This window comes from Larus michahellis, chromosome Z (assembly GCF_964199755.1).
Source record: "Larus michahellis chromosome Z, bLarMic1.1, whole genome shotgun sequence".
NCBI lineage: Eukaryota > Metazoa > Chordata > Aves > Charadriiformes > Laridae > Larus > Larus michahellis.
The window spans coordinates 22666958-22683559 of NC_133930.1; the positions used below are offsets into that span (position 1 = coordinate 22666958).

A 16602-nucleotide genomic window follows, 5' to 3' on the forward strand; every position below is an offset into this window, starting at 1 on the left:
GAAAAGATCAGTACGTAAAAAGTGGTTCCCAAATACTTATTTCTTCATTTATGTGGTTTCTAGAGACAAATTTAGTGATCTGTATGTAAAATTTAAACATGGTACCCAGCTTAGCACTTTATGTAAATACTTACTATAAACGTAAAATGGAAGACTTTTTTTTTTTTCTCCATGTTTATTTGCATTCAGCAAGCATAAAAATAGTTTGAGGAAAAAAACACACAAAAATCTAGGAATCCACAGTAGATTTTTTTTTTGATTCAGGTTTTATTTGGCTGTTAATTTATGCATTGTACATATCCTAAACGATCTTTGACTTTTGTGGTATCTGTGTTTTATTTTGCTTTTTTGCAGATAGCAACTCAGATCTCTGTGCTGATTGCTAAAGTTGCCAGGGTGGACTGCCCAAGGCAATGGCCAGAACTTATACCCACTCTTCTAGAATCTGTGAAAGTCCAGGATGATCTTCGACAACACAGAGCACTACTTACCTTTTATCATGTCACAAAGACCCTGGCATCCAAACGGCTTGCTGCAGATAGGAAGCTTTTCTATGATGTAAGTAATGCAATGCAATATTGTAGAGCATGCAAACCATGTGCTTCACATGCTCTCCACTTCCCGTGGTTAGCTGGCCGTGCATTAACGGCAGGTATGTTGACTTTAACGTCTGCCTTTGAAACAGGAATGCTCTTACTTGGGTGATTATATGTACAGTATGAAATAACTGGAAGTCAATTTCTAGGTGAAACATTTTTGAGATCTTTAGTAATTTTGCATGCAGCTTGCGTGTTGTTATAATAAGTTGTGTTAAGAAGCAGAGCTTAATTTGCAGAACAATACCTGCATATCAGCCTTATGTTACCATGCTGTACAGCAGATCTTTCTATAGATGAATTCCCAGTGGTTTTGGAAGTGTGCCCTGGATTCACAATTCAGTATAGTCTTTAAAAAATACTGGGGTTTAGGCTTCCATATCACAGTATTTTGGCTTCTATCGTCAGTGAGAATGTGTTTGATTGGGGTTTTTCCAGAACAGCTTCTTTCTCCAGGTTAATTAAAAGGCAAGATGTGAATATAAATGCCACATCTTGTTTCAAGTAGCTTACATTCTCCATTGTAAGAATCCACTGATTAGAACACAGATTTACCTTTGGCAGTTGGTGGTTGCGTCTCCAGTCTCATTTGGAGTTAGGCAATAACGTAGTACAGTTAACTGAATGTATTTTACCCATTTATTTATGTATAAGAAAATTTCTGGCAGTGTAATCATTAAGGTGAGATTTTATTTGTCAGGAGTTTGAGGAAATGAATACTGGCTCTTGTTACAGGGCAGGACTGAAACAATGATATGTTACTATGAGATGTGTGTGTAGAGGAACAGTGTTTTCTCTCTCTGCTATTTATAGGTATGGATGAATGTCATCTCTGCATAGGAAATACTTGTTTATATTTTGCAGTTTTATTAGGCCATTATACATGATCTGGATAATTGAACAATACAGGTTTTGTTATATTCACAGATACTAATTCCAAAGCAATAAAGGGAGACAGATAATGACTTCTTTCCTAGAGTTCTCCTAAATCAAGATGTTGTTTTTGCAGCCTGGTTAATACAGCTGAAAATACCATTAATGCTTAAGGATATAGCAAAAAAATCAAAACCCAATCCGCAAGCCCCACCTTCATAAAGTTGCCAAATCCATACCATCTCAATAGAGGGACAGAAAGGAATTTATAGCTGTAAGGTCCACCATTTGTTCTTAAAGTTGTTGTGTCCAACAGTAACTTTGCTGTATTTCCACCATTTTATGAGGTTCAAAAAGAGCTCAGTTACCTTCAGTCATTTTTGTGTTTCCAAGAAGCTCATTAAGTTTGTAAGAAACTTTGTCCCCGTGGAATGCCTTTTACCCAGCATTGTATTTTCTTTGTATATTCTTCTCTTTGTAGAGTAAGACCACTTCACACATGTGAATAAATGGCTCATAACAATTTTTTTTAGATTTGTGAGGCAGTTCTTGTCAAAAGTATCATTGAAATTTCATTTTAATAAGCATGTGCTTTAAGCAGGCTTTTTATGTTTAAATGTTGGTTTTTAAGTTGTGGATATGTTCAGTGTCCAAAATTCCTCTGTCATCTTATTTGACGTGGATGAAAAATTTCAGTGCATCCAGTTTCACTGGGTTGGGAACACTACGTGTTGGCAGTTTTTTGAACTTAAGGTGGGAAAAGGAAACTTTCTGAATATCTGTCACTACAGAGTTCACATTTAAGGATTCTTTTCTTTTAATAATGGTGAAATTGAACAACTTTGAAGTCTACTGCTTCTGTCTCCTGGTAAAGGGAATTCCCGTCTGTTGGCTGGCATGTGACTTCTCTTGGGACAGTCAGAAAACCTTTCTTGTGGAACTTCGCCATTTAAAGCTAAAAGTTCTAAAAAGCTTAAGTAACAGACTGCAAAGTTCGTGATACTTTCAAATAAGTAGTCACAGTTTCAACATTTTTTTAGTACAGCTCTGGAAACGCTTGCTAAATTTTACATGTAACATGGTACTTGAAGATTACAATGTCATGCTTACAGATAAGGTATCCCTTATTGAACTCTGTTACCTGAGGTTTAAAAAGAAAAGTGTTACAGATTATGATACACTAACTTGTAAGTGCAGCTTATTTATAACTTCATCTTTCTGGTCAATAGGACAGTCACAATTGTAACTACATTAACAATCTTCAAGGTAGAATCAACTGCTTTAGTACAAATAGAAAAATGCAATATCTGGTTATATACCATTGGTGGTACTCCTAAAAACATTTATCTTCTTTTGAGCCTTTTCTGGACGTAGTCTATTAAATGAGAATGGTGGCTCTTGGAAGTAAAACCAGTGAGTTTTATTTTTTATCTAATAAAAATGTACTACTACTTTTAGGAAGAAATTGATTGTATGTGTTAAAACCTGTAGTATTTGAATTTTAAATAATAGCACATAGCCATATACCACATGTTGGAGAAGTGATATCACAAAATTACTGCAAACAAGCAAAAATATTGGTTACAGTTTTTTTCCCCTAATGCATTTGACATTAAGCTTTCGTGTCTTCCTGTTACTTCTTGGCCATGGTTTTGAAAGAACGCTGTTAGATTTTTACATGCTGTTTAGATTTTTTTAGATTTTTTAGATTTTTTTTTTTTAGATTTTAATGCTGTTTAGATTTTTTTCCTGAAACTGTTGTGTGCACAACTTCTGTCTTAAACTAGAACCACTCTTCTTTACAGTCCTACCATAAAGTACAAGAAGGTTTTGGGTACCTTCTCTGTTACTGCATACACACAGTTTAGTTTCCCTGTTGAACTTCAGTGAGGGTTTTTATGATTTTTCTGATTTCTTTGCTGCTTTGGAGATTGCTGAATCTTTGAAATATGGTCTTGAATAGGAATCTTCATGACCATTGGCAGCCTATGAAATCCAATATTGAACAGGTCTGCCATCTTTGCTTTTACTATTCATCATGAACAGTTTTCATTTATGAAGCTATTTCATGTTTATTCTTTAGCTTGGGTACCCTTTTACCACCACCATCACACTTTGTCTGTTACTGACTAGAGGAATTTAAGGCAGCCTTGGCCCTTGACTAGGTCTTTAGGTCCTGCAAATTATAATTGCTAGTTGACTGACCTGAAATGTAAAAATGTGGTGCGTCCTCCTAATGGATAGTATGTGTATTTGTGGTTCTGTCCCTCCAATTTTTAATAAAGCAATTATGTTTTAAATTTTTTTAGTACCAAGATACACTGATCTGATGACAAACAAATGGGTTTATCCAGAGTATATTCTATTATTAGAACTATTATTGCTGCTTTGAGTTGGGTTTGGGGTGGGTTTTTTTGTTTTCTTGTGGTTTTTTTTTTTTTCATCCGAGTTGTCACTGCTTACTATTATGGTGAATATTAATGTATTCTGTTTGAGAGATACCCACCTCAATACCCAAAGTCTACCCCCAAAACATGAGTAGGTTGAAACTGTTGATAATTATGCAGTGATGTGTTTTTGCAACTCCACAAACACATCATTGAATAATTATCAAGAGTTTCTACTGTCTCACCTTTACTCAGTCAAAGAAACCAAATAAAGAAGTCACATGTGCTTTTAAACGTGTAGCAGACTAAGTGCAGTTTCTTCCTTAACTATGAAGTTGTCAAGTGCTACCATAACTGAGTAAGAAATTCTTTATCTTCTTCAGATATCTTTATCAGGTAAGCACTGCTGGGAAGCTATAACGTGAATTGTCTGAGATCTGTTCGGTGCTAACTGATTAGAAACTATTTGTCACTCTATATTTTGAATAATTGGAGGCAAAAAATCAGGATTTGCAGCTATCAAAAAATAAAGCTTCGGTGTAGGCATTGTTCAACGCAATTTTTATTAGAGATAGGCATGTAACCGCTGTGTCCCAGAGTAAGCTGATTCAAATATTAACTATACTGTAAGACAAACAGTTTAAATCTTGTGGAGGAGGAAGCGATGAGGAGAGATGATAGTTTTTTGAAGCCTCATAATGTATTATTGACCTGAGGCTGTATTTAATGAACATCAGATAAGAAAGGAGGCCTGTACAGTTATCTTTAAAGTGGTAGAGTCATGGACCAAATAGTCAGGGAAGCAGGTGAGACTATCATAATATCTTCAAATTAAGACAAGGTATTTTCCTGGAAAATATTTGTGGATCAGTACAACAAAAAAGCAAGTGAAACACAGTGGCCCATGGTAATACAAGAAGATGGAGTAAATAATTTTAACACTCTAAACTGGTCTTTAAAATTTAGGAATGTATTATGCTATGACCAAATGTAGCAATCAAATCTGTTGTTGGTCTTTTTTCCTTTTGTAGCTTGCATCAGGTATTTATAGCTTTGCGTGTTCCTTGTGGAATCATCATACCGATACGTTCCTGCAGCAAGTTTGTACAGGGAATGAGGCTGCAGCCACAAATTCACTAGAAAGAACCTTGTTGTCTTTGAAAGGTAATAATACAAAATATTAACTTGTAGGAATCAACTAAGTTTCTTCACAATGAATGGTTAAGACTGAGTTATGACTTTTGTTGCCTTAAGTTCACCTTGTTTTTCATGAAGAGGTAGCCTTAGCAGTCAGTTTAGATTTTAGGTTGATGCTCAAGTGCTTATCAGAGGGATGAGTACGTATACTTACTGTACTCTGATGCTTTGTACAATTGAGATGTTTGTGTACGGTGCTTGCAACATAAATTATACCAGTCTTGAATTGTTTCAGAAGGCGCAGCATGCAGCTTCTCTGGGTTATTGGCAGTGATAAACCTGAGAAAATTCATAAGATGGCTTATGGACCCTAGTTGACTGTGCTTGGCCCTTTTCCTGCTGCAGAACCTTTCATAGCTTGAATATTTACAGCTTTTGCAGAACTCTTTATTCAGTAATTCTTGGAGTTCCCTTCATTGTTTTACACGTAATGTACTGAATTTTAAAGTAATTTCAGTAAGATTAGCTTCATGTTAGGTATGGTTGAGTCACCCAAAGGCCCAAAATTAAATGTATTTTTCAATATGGAAAATTGGAAGAAAGGCACAGCAACTGTAACTGTAATCGTGTTCTGAAATCTGTTGGAACACGAGCTAAGAAATATCTATACAACTAACTTTTTTTTTCCTAGTGCTTCGTAAACTGACAGTCCATGGGTTTGTAGAACCTCACTGGAGTGTAGAGGTGATGGTAAGTGACATATATCTGTTAGATAGATACAGATTAGAAATCTTCTGTGATGATTTTAGGTTTTGTTAGTTATGTGTAAAAATTGTTTAAAGGCACTCATTTTGTGTTATGTAAAGGAAGATCAAGCAACATGGTCTCAAAGTTGTCCTCCCATCAGTTAAGAACTATCAGATCCTAGATAAGTCCTAAACTCTGTGACACCAATGGCATGATGTAAAAGGAAAAGGTACCCCTTCCAATTTACATGTCACATATGATAGTGACACCCCTGTTGCCTACTGAAAGATGTCTTATATCTACTCTCCCCCACCATTTGAAGAGGATGTTTTCATTTAATGATGGATGCAATGGCATTTTTGTCCTGTCAAATTCTATTGATAGAATAAAACAGAATTTGTCTGATTGAGGTGAAAGCCTGTGGTATGCAGCTCATCCTGTGGGGGGGAAGAAAAAGAAGAGAGAAACCCAGGCATCTCATTTAATCCCAGACACTGACTGCTTTGGAGGAATTGGGTACCTATGACCTAAATCCTAAACTAGGAAGTTGAGAATAGGAAAGAACTGGATAAGCAGATTGTAAAACATATGTCTATATTTACCTATCACTCCTTCTATTAGAGATGCTATGCTGTTTGTGTGGTACTAATAAGGTCAGTTTTGGATCATCTATGGAGTCTGCTAGAGAGTTAATTATTTGTTTCATGAGGAGATTGATTGTCCAAGAAAATTAATTAGTTCAGTTAAAAGTGATAAGGTGACGTCTGAGCTAGCAAAACATCGCAACTGACTTCAGTTTGACTCAACTTTCTTCTCATAATACAGTGCAAAATAAGCTTCACGTTTACAAGACACATATGCTTTTATATTTTTCAGGGTTTTTTGCATGCAGTATTTGAACGGCTAAAACAGTTTCTGGAGTGTAGTAAGTATCTGGATATTTTTCCTTGTATTGGTTGTTCAATATTAGAAGCTGGTGAAAACGTAATACAGTTTAGTGCGTCATCAATAATCGTTTAAGTGTAAGGTATTTTTTCTAACTGCAAAACTATTACTTTCAATGCTGCTGAAGCTGTCAGAAAAGACTTTGTTAAAAATGTCCTTTTATATCAACAGACCATTGGCAACAGACATACCGGCAGTGTTGCTCAGTGCTAGCTGAACGCACTCGTCTTTTCTTCCGTGTGTACTTGTAATAGACCTGGCGCAAGCCATTAATTCATTTGAAGCCTGTCAGGTCATTCTTTTAGGATTCAACTACAGTTTTTCTGCAAATAGATGTCGGAACTTAAGTAGAAAGAATTTTTTGGTATAAATGAACGTACTTGGCTGAAATTAGAAATTAGGTGAGAGGGACTGATTTGGGGTCTGAGCCTTTTTTCTAGAAAAGGTGGAAACTGCCAGTTTCCAATGCCAAAATAAAGTAGCTTTTTTGCTCTTCTAAAATGCAAGCTTCTTCACATGCAGCTGTTTGCCCCTTCTACTATACTGTAGTCATGCTCTTTCTGGGCCTTCTTTGATTTTTGGCAAGATAGTTGCCTAACTGTTGATAGACTGAATTGAAGGCCATCCCATCCTGAAGCTCAGTGGTTATCGTAGTCCCCTAGAACATTAGGACTGTGGGGTTTGAATGTCCTAACTTAAGAACTAAGGTGAAACTTCCTGTTTCTGCTTTTCTACTCAATAAGATGTTTTCTAAAAGCAGGCACGACTACCTTACAAGATTAGCTGTTGCATTTATTGTATCATGGGTTTTGCCTGTATGCCTTCCTTATGGCTCTTTTTGTTTTTCTCTTTTTTTCTATAAAAGCTCTATTTGTCTGTTATAAATTCAGAATGTTTTCCAGTGTACATAATCAATTATTTTTTAAGGTGGAGTTTCTAGAAAAGTACATACTGTTATGTAATAAGGATATACCTTAGTTTTATTAAAAGGGCATTTTCATTTTTTCAATGCTTTTTTACTTCTTGTCTATGCTAGCATTTACTTGCATTATTTTAACTGTCTTTTATCATTGAATTGTCTGTAACGATGTCACAATTGTTTTATTCTGATCAGTTACAGTGAATTTCACTGCAGCTGAAAGAAACAGAGATTATTTTTTTTTTTCCCCAGTACTCATTACCTTGAATTTGACCTTGAATTTATTCTGCCATAGAATTTTTTTCTGGCTGACGCAATCCCTGAACTTCAGATAAAACAAGTTGTTCTCCCATGTTAATTTTTTAAAACTTAGCTATCCAGAAAGAAAAGGAAAGTCTGAAAAAGTGATAGTTGTTAAATATCTGATTTACCAGGTAGAAGTATAAGAGCAGAAAATGTATGCAGAGATCGTCTAGAAAAGACTATAATTCTGTTCACTAAAGTGGTAAGTAAATTCTGCGTTCAGTTACTGAATAGTTTACCATTCTGGAGGAGAAGTCCCCGTTCGGATATATATGCACCTTAAAGCCAATAGGTTTCAGATCTTTTAAAGAAATCAAAGGAACTGCAACTTGAAAATTCTTTGTTATGAAATATATTTTTGAAATTTTTTAAAGAAAAGGATGTCTGTTTACGCATGCTAACGTAAGTTGCAGGGGTGAAGAATACATTTCCTTAGCTCAAACAAGATCAAGTGCATTCCATAAGTAAATTATTTAGCTAGGATTTTGTTCAAAAAAGAATTCTGGAAGTTTTGCTAAAACATTGGTATTCAGCACTGATGAATAATGAAGAGATAAGCTTTTTATTCTGTCTTTTATAAGTAGTTAGATTGCTATTTCTAAGGCCCTGTTAGTTCTGTTGAATAACGTGACGCTTTTAGTTTATTGAAAGAAAATTAACAAAAAAATCTCTTACCCTCAGTGACTTTCGTGTTATGTAATACATTTGGAGTTGTCGGCTAATTCTGTGCAACCATTAATTGCATATGTTATCGGAAGGTAATTTTAGCATTGTCACTTGCTCTGTTTTCAAAAGATATAAAACCTACAGAATTCCTGTTGTTTTCAGATTCTATTCTGGGGCCATGGATCTTATTTAAATATTCACCCTAATTATCAGAAGTGGGAGGCACCTGTTGACCCAAAATTTGTAGTCTTTGTTATAGTATTTTCTGTATGTATGTGAGGCATGTGCATCTTTTTTCATAGACCTGAAGAGACAATACACTTTATTAATAGGTAATCCCCCACTGGTACAAATTCAGATGCAAGAATTTAAGCTCAAGCATTTTTGTAGTAGTAGAGGAGATTAAAGGAATTGACCAGTGCATTCTAGACCACTAGTTGGAAAAGCTAAGATGAAGAAGCAAGTGCTTGTACTGCAGTGGAGGGGGAGAAAAAAGAATAAAAAGTTATTTCCCTCATGCCTCTTTTACTTAAAATAATTCTAATAGGGATTAATTTCCTGCTAAAATGTTCAGGGTTTTAAGTGTGGCTGATATGTTTTATATACTGTGTTTCTAGCAAGCTGGTCTAGTTGAAAATGGATATTGTTCCTTAAAAAAAAAAAAGTAATTTTGAACATAAATCAAGAATTTCAGGGCAAAATAATGTTTTCTTAACCATTAATACTGATTTCTTCCTAATTTCCTGTCTGTATTCAGTTTTCTTTCCTATAATTTTATAGAAGTTGGCATTGTTTTCGATAAGCTTATGAAAGCCTTTAGGAAGACTTGCACAAAAAGTCATTTGATTTCTCTTTCTTGCTCTTCTACTTCCTTAATTTTTAGCTTTTGGACTTCCTGGATCAACATCCTTTTTCGTTCACCCCTTTAATTCAGAGGTCGTTGGAGTTTGCTGTAAGCTATGTTTTCACAGAAGCTGGTGAAGGAATTGTATTTGAGCGATTTATTGTACAGTGCATGAATCTCATTAAGATGATTGTAAAAAACTATGCTTACAAGCCATCCAAAAACATTGAAGGTACTGCTGCTATTTACTAAAAAACTTCTATACCTTGAGAAACATTTTGCTAGGTTTTCCCAACAGTAAAACTCCTTTAAGACATTCTTTTGAAGTACTATATGCCTCTTTCTAATGACAATTTTTAATTTGGTGGTTAAAATATTAGTATATATAGACATTGACTTGCTAAGTTATTTTAAATACAAAGGGAGCATGAATATCTTTCCTGTGTTGATTGTTTAGTTTTCATTGAACAAATTTTAAAAAGTATTGAGGTATGGAATTTAGTTTATTTTCATCAAATGGTTTGATGCATCTTTCCCTTGAGAAATATTTGATAAAACGGGGTATTTGCTGTAATTAACTAATACCAGTGGTCTGAAATATGGAAACACAGTCAGTTTGACACGCAGTTGAATACAAAGCAGTTTATGCTGTGTTTCATTCTGAATCTTCATACAGTGCTGTATGTGTTGATAATGAAAAATAGAATTGAACTGTATTAAAGGAAAAAAAAAAACCTTGCACATTAGTTTGATATTTGACAATTACCAGATAACAATTAGCATTCTCTTTCTAAATTTGAGGAAAAAATTTTCGTTAGCATAGTGGTATGTGTCAGAAAGATTTCACAACCCTAGCCTTTAAAATTCTTCAAAATACTGATGTATTTCAGTGTTCTTCCATAATGTTATTATACATTAAAATTTCCTAAATCCACTGATTATTAACAGAAAATTCTACTTGCAAAAGTTCATAGTTGTGTTGGAGTTTTTGAAATAGAAATGTGGTCACTTGAGACAAGAAGAATATAGCACATTCTGATAAAAGCTATAGCACTTGACTTTTTGAGAACTGTGTGATTAAAAAAATTCAAAATAGAAAATGTATTGTTCTTGATTTCTGGCTGGTATATAGTGTTTGTGTTGGTTGAGTAACATATAGTATTTGAATTTATCGATGCTTTCTTTAATGACTGTTAACTCCTAAAAACCCAAGTTATTTTTAAAATTGTATTTGGACAAACTTTCTGAATAGGTATAAATGAATCTTTCTTTGAGTTCAGTGTGTTTTTAAATTCAGTAATGCTAAATTTAAAAAAGCAAAACCAGCAGGTAAACAGATTTTCTTTCCATCTAGATTGTAGCTGAAAAGCATTATAAATGCTTCGTGAAGCCCTAACGGTCCTTCACTGTAATTGCGCTGTAAGAGAACTCTCTTAAAAGTTTTAACTTGCTTAAAAAAGGTACCACCTGAAAGTCTGTTATGGAAGTCTGCCATGAAAATGTATTTTTTTTCTATTTTTCCTCTAAGGATAAGAATTTCCCATCTATTGATTTCTTTCTAATTTTCCTAGAGTACTGTTTGATCACTAAGCCACTTAATTGTAATATGGAAATGTCTATGTTTTATTTCAGATAGCAGTCCTGAAACTCTTGAAGCACATAAGATAAAGACAGCGTTTTTCACATATCCAACACTAATGGAAATATGTAGGAGATTAGTCACTCACTATTTTCTGCTGACAAAGGAAGAATTAACCATGTGGGAAGAGGATCCAGAAGGCTTCAGTAAGAGATGTGTTATATACTTGGTTGCAGTTTATTTCCATATTAATATAAAAACTTTGTTTCCACATTGCTTCCACAAATTGCTTACTGCAATGTTGACTTATGTATTTTCTGCAGAATCTAGAGATTGTGTTCATAACAAGAGATTTCTCAGCAGTTTAATACCGACATATCTAAATATTAAACTTTATTTGAACCTTAGTTAATAATAATAATGATAATACTTTTTGTTTTTCATTGTGAAATAACAGCTGTAGAAGAGACAGGAGGAGATTCTTGGAAGTACAGTCTCAGAGTAAGTGCTTCTATTTGAAGGAAAACCATTCATCATTTCTGGATGCATTTTTTCATAGTCTTGTAACCAAGAGATATATTTGGTAGAAAAATGAGGTCGTGCTTTTCAAAAAAGATCTTTAGTTAAGGAAATTTCATTAGAGTTAGTATAAATTAACTTTGTTCCTTTATCAATGTTCAAACATTCTGAAATACACAGGAAACTATGCACTTCGTATCTTAGACGGGAGCAAGAAGCAGTGTGCTTCAGCGTTTTTGTTGGCTACGGCCTGATGGTGATTGAACCCAGTAGGAATTGTCTCTTTAAACTGGTAAATGATATTATCACTTATGACTTTGTTAGTAGACATACTGAATGAAGAAAGTTTCAGATGCGTCTATATTAGCATTTTAGTTCGGATCAAAAGTATGCTATCGTAGTGAATCTCCCAATTATCACTGCTGGGGTTTGCATTGCAGAGAGATCTCAAAAGTTTATTTGGTGGGTTACTTTCATTTTACAATGTTTTTAGTGCATCTAGTGTGTTCCATGTGCAAATGGGTATTCAGTCCAGATGATTCAAGTAGAGGTAATCCAAAAAGAAACTGTAACATACCTGCATTGTGGTCACTGGCTCCTCAACACCAGCAGTTTCACTACACAGATCCATTGTTCTTCTAGGGAAGAACTGGCTGATACAGGTACAGCCATCAAACCCTTCATAAAGTTAAGCGTACTGAGTAGTAGGAAGAGTGGTATTCGATAAAGTACTAATTCTGCTACAGCATATTGCAATTTAAATTATGACTGCTGGTTTGTGGTATTCAGCACTTTAAAATTTTAGCATAAAATGTGTTTTAATTGCCTTTATTTTGATAGATTCTAAACCAGATCTTTTAATTTTTCAGCCATGCACAGAAGTTCTTTTTATTGATATTTTCCATGAATATAATCAGGCTCTTACCCCAGTGCTTTTAGAAATGGTTCGCGGGCTACAAGGTAAGTTCTTCAAAAAATAAAGGGACTGTATAATGTAGAAATCTTTACATTTGCTTTTGTCAACTGTTTAAACAATTCTAGCTTGTGATATCTAATTTTATATAGTGCATTTAATCTGTATTTTTGAAAGAACAAAAATTAAAATTATTTGTACACCTACCATAAGGAAAATGTAATGTGTGTCTAGAAATGAAATCCTAAGGATGCTTTACTTTTCATCATAACTGTTTTAGATGACTGACAAAGATTGGGGTATTTCTTCTTTCATGAGGTTTCAGGCTTTCTTGAGAATGGTCAACAAGCTTAATAAATCCCCTAGTTATTGGGAACTTCCTGTTTAAATGTTGCAAGGCAGTTTATGGTAATTTTGCCATGTCTCTGCAAAAAAACTGGGAAAACCCCTTTAAAATACAAAGTTCAAGTTATGCTGTCATTTTAGAGATTCTAGAGGATTTTCCAAATCTGAAGAATCTCTTAAAAAAAAATTAGCATATTTGTGTATGAAGACTGAAGTCTTCGTAGACTGAGGAATGATTCAAGTTTTCTTCTATTCTATGATTCTTTGCCCCCAAACTAAGTTTTATACTCACCCTGAAAGATAGTGAGTGTCAGCTGCCACTTTGTTTTCCTTGAGATCTCAGCTTAGGTTGTTTCCCCAGGTTGTATCTTACCTGACTTAAAATATTGTATATTTGAACTTACGGGACTGGATCCGTGCTATCTGTTAAATAGAAGTAAATACTCATTTTTTGAAGGTTGTTTCTGACTTCGCAGAATCTCTTCATAAAACGCTTTGTGTACGTGTTTCAGGATGGCTTGCTGTGCTGTGATACTGGGAATGGTAAAAGGTTCCTTCCAACAGGGTTGACGGTTACTTTGGTTTCAAAGAATTATGGAAGTTAATACTTCCATGCTAAAACATACACATAAACTTTTTTTTTTTCTTTTGCTCCTGAAGCCCCTAGTAGCCATTTCTGGATGTTTTCAACTTGAGAGTTACTGTTGAAGTACTAGATGATATTTACTTATACATAGTAAGTACACATGCACACACATATAATGTATATAGGAACTAGGTCTAGGACTCTTTGGAAATGGTACCACGTGGTCAACAGTCTTCGGAAATTTGCAGGTTTTGAATCTGTTCATTTAAAATACATGCTTCTGACTTTCTTGCATGTTGCTGTTAAAAATGTTCAGTTCTGAAAAAGTCAGTCAAAAATAGAGTGAAAGCAGAGATTTGATTACAGTATATTCACTGAAGAAATTTTGAAACTGAAATAACTATATTTGTGAATAAAACAAAAATAGTGGAGCAGTCTTAATTCACAGCATACTTAAAGTGTACGAGTGCAAAGTTGCTTGCTTTCCTTGTTTTAGTTACACTTTTTTTCTTTATTTTAAATTTGTCCTGTAGGATCTACCAACATGGAAGATACCAGTGCCATACTGATTAAAGATGCTGGTAAATTAAATTTTACTGTATCTTTGAAGTAACAGAGCCACTTATGTGTATGTGCTTGACTTCTTAAAATTTATATGAAGAATTTGCAAGATTTTTTTTTTTTAAGACATTTGGAAAGTAGGACCTAAATCTTATTTCTCCGTTCACTTGATGTCAGTCTTCACTTTTCAAAATGCTTATGTGAAAATATGGTGCTTTTTTCAGCTTTTTTGTGAAACAAACCCTTAGACAATCTCCCTTACTGTCCTGTCCTTTCTTCTCTGCAAATAAATGAGCTACAGTGCTACCATGGAGATACTCTGTCCATTTTACAAGTAAGGAGTTTTTGCGGCGAAAGAAAAGAATTGTCTAAGACCTCTGATGAAAACTTTCTTGATGTTAGAATAAGATCTTCATTGTTCTTATGACTGTTAACTGTTTTCAAGAGTCTGAATTTTATTCTATAATACCTTTCTTTTACTAAAATTTCCTCCAGAGTTCCCTTCACCGTGATCTGATAATATCTTTCTTCAGAAAGATAAGCTTTAGTTTCATTTTCTTTATTATGTTCAGATTATCAAAAATGTTTTTTCAACTTAGTCTGATTATTTAGTATTAAAAATCAAACATTTAAGCAGACAATAAGCATAACTATTGTTTTTCCCCAGTGTATAATGCGGTTGGACTGGCTGCTTATGAACTATTTGATAGTGTGGATTTTGATCAGTGGTTTAAAAATCAACTATTAGCAGAACTGCAGGTTTCTCATAACAGGTAAACACCTTGGTTTGTTATGCCTTCATCATTTAAATATAAATTGTTGATACAAATCTGGTAAGACATTATGTCTAATAATTGCAGACTTGAAAAATACTCAATATTTAAACATATCCACTAAATGAGCACAGGTATGAAATGCATATATACGTAACTGATACAGTCACAGAAGTGACAGTGCTCTGACAGTTTATGTTTATGTTAAAATTACTGTGTGGTGGATGCTTCCATGATTCTGTAAAAATATTTTAAGTGGGTCCTCTTCTGTGTATTTGAGTTGAGTAAACTTTCTTAGGACAACCACCTTTGCTCATTTAAAGAAAGATACGTAGGCCTCCTGGGACCCCAGAGTCCTTTAGGCAGTAAGGTCCAACTGAAATCTGTGGAAGTAATGTCTGTAAAACCGTAGTTTAGCCAAAACAGTGATTTGTTCGTCTCTAGTAGTGTATACACAAGCCCTCTGTAGCACTCTTCAGTTAATTTTGCTGTCAGTAAAGAGGGGAAGTAAGGATTTGTGTTGTGTTGTAAAGTGTGAATGATTACAGGCTCATTCTACATAAAGAATATTATATAGCCCATCTGCTGTGGGTTTTCCCTCTCATCAAGGTTCCCTTTACTTGGATGGACTTCACATGAGTACCTTTTTTGTTGTTTAGCAGGTATTTTCAAAGATTGGTTTTGGACTCTCGGTACAGACCGAGCTGTCCGTCTCTACAACTGACTAGAAGAGAGTGTTCCTTCCTGTCCCTCAAACTATCTCTCTTCCCTCAGGGGAAGGATGGTGACTGCTATTGCATGTGGTGCTGATCCTCATCAGATAAGTTCCAAATCACCCTTTGACTCTGAATGAGTATGTTCTGTTTTTCCTTGTCAGAGTCATTAGCAGTGACCCCAATGTCCTTTCAAGAATTTTACTGGTTTTTTTCTTCTACATTTGCAGTTCCTCTTACCAGACATAATTGTTATCTGACATATAAAATAATTTGTTTGCTAATACCCATAGGAGCTCCTATACATTGTAAATGATTTTTCATAATGAGCTGCTAGCCAGCTTTTTTTTTTATTTCCAGATGCCAGTTATAAACCTTTGTTAACAAATACAGTTCAATTTCATGTAGAGTAGAAGATCCTGCTAAACTTACAAATATTAAAATGCTTTTTATTACAATATACTTTTTTAAAAATGGATTATGTACTTTTGGATGTATATAGCCTTACTTCAGAGTCACAGAATAATTGCCACAGTTGTTTACCTAGCATCTCCTAATGTTTGCATACTTTTTCTCTTAGTCTTTTTCTTTTTTTTTCATATGATCTCAACTTCACCTTGATATCTAGTACTGGCCAAGTTCTATGATTAGGCTAAATGTCAGAATAGCAGGAAAAAATGATAGATCTTGCATATATGATTGATCCTTTGTTGTTGTCCCGCACCAGCACTGATCTCTGAATAAAGCTGCCATAGTATTTTTAGCACATGCTGGCCTTGGCATTTTTATGCTCTCCACCCAGATAGAGTAAGTAAAACTGACAAAAGTCTTCTGCGGTTGATATAGTTGTATTTTACAGTAGGGAACACACCTGATGTAACCATTTGGTTGGCATTTGTGATATCCCAGGATGAAATTCCTTCGGGGACAGAAGCTTGCAGTAGAAGTCATCCAGAAGTTTGAAGCCTTGTTTGCTTGAACTGCTTCTACTGCCAGCGTCATTGGAGACCACCATGGCAATAAGGGAGATGGTGTTAGTAGTGCGAATGGAATGCTGCAGTAACAACAGCTTCAGGAATACATGTGCAGTTCAGATAAAGTGAATTGGAGGGTGTGATCCGCTGTCCAACAGAATGTCCTATGGTGATTGGCATGCCTGTTTACACGCTGCTTCATGTTTGGGAACACAGATCTGT

At 34.7% G+C, this 16602-nt stretch overlaps 1 protein-coding gene across 4 annotated transcripts in view; it reads left to right on the forward strand.

Annotated features, from left to right (window-relative positions):
- Positions 1 to 16602, forward strand: part of IPO11 (importin 11) — a 93127-nt gene that overhangs the window by 26028 nt on the left and 50497 nt on the right. For all 4 annotated transcript variants that reach the window (XM_074569341.1, XM_074569343.1, XM_074569342.1 and 1 more), the window contains 11 exons: positions 355 to 558; positions 4888 to 5020; positions 5685 to 5743; positions 6617 to 6665; positions 8039 to 8109; positions 9457 to 9649; positions 11050 to 11202; positions 11454 to 11497; positions 12385 to 12475; positions 13893 to 13940; positions 14588 to 14693. In XM_074569341.1, the coding sequence (XP_074425442.1) occupies positions 355 to 558; positions 4888 to 5020; positions 5685 to 5743; positions 6617 to 6665; positions 8039 to 8109; positions 9457 to 9649; positions 11050 to 11202; positions 11454 to 11497; positions 12385 to 12475; positions 13893 to 13940; positions 14588 to 14693 (1151 nt within the window). The remainder of the gene's footprint in view (positions 1 to 354; positions 559 to 4887; positions 5021 to 5684; positions 5744 to 6616; positions 6666 to 8038; positions 8110 to 9456; positions 9650 to 11049; positions 11203 to 11453; positions 11498 to 12384; positions 12476 to 13892; positions 13941 to 14587; positions 14694 to 16602) is intronic.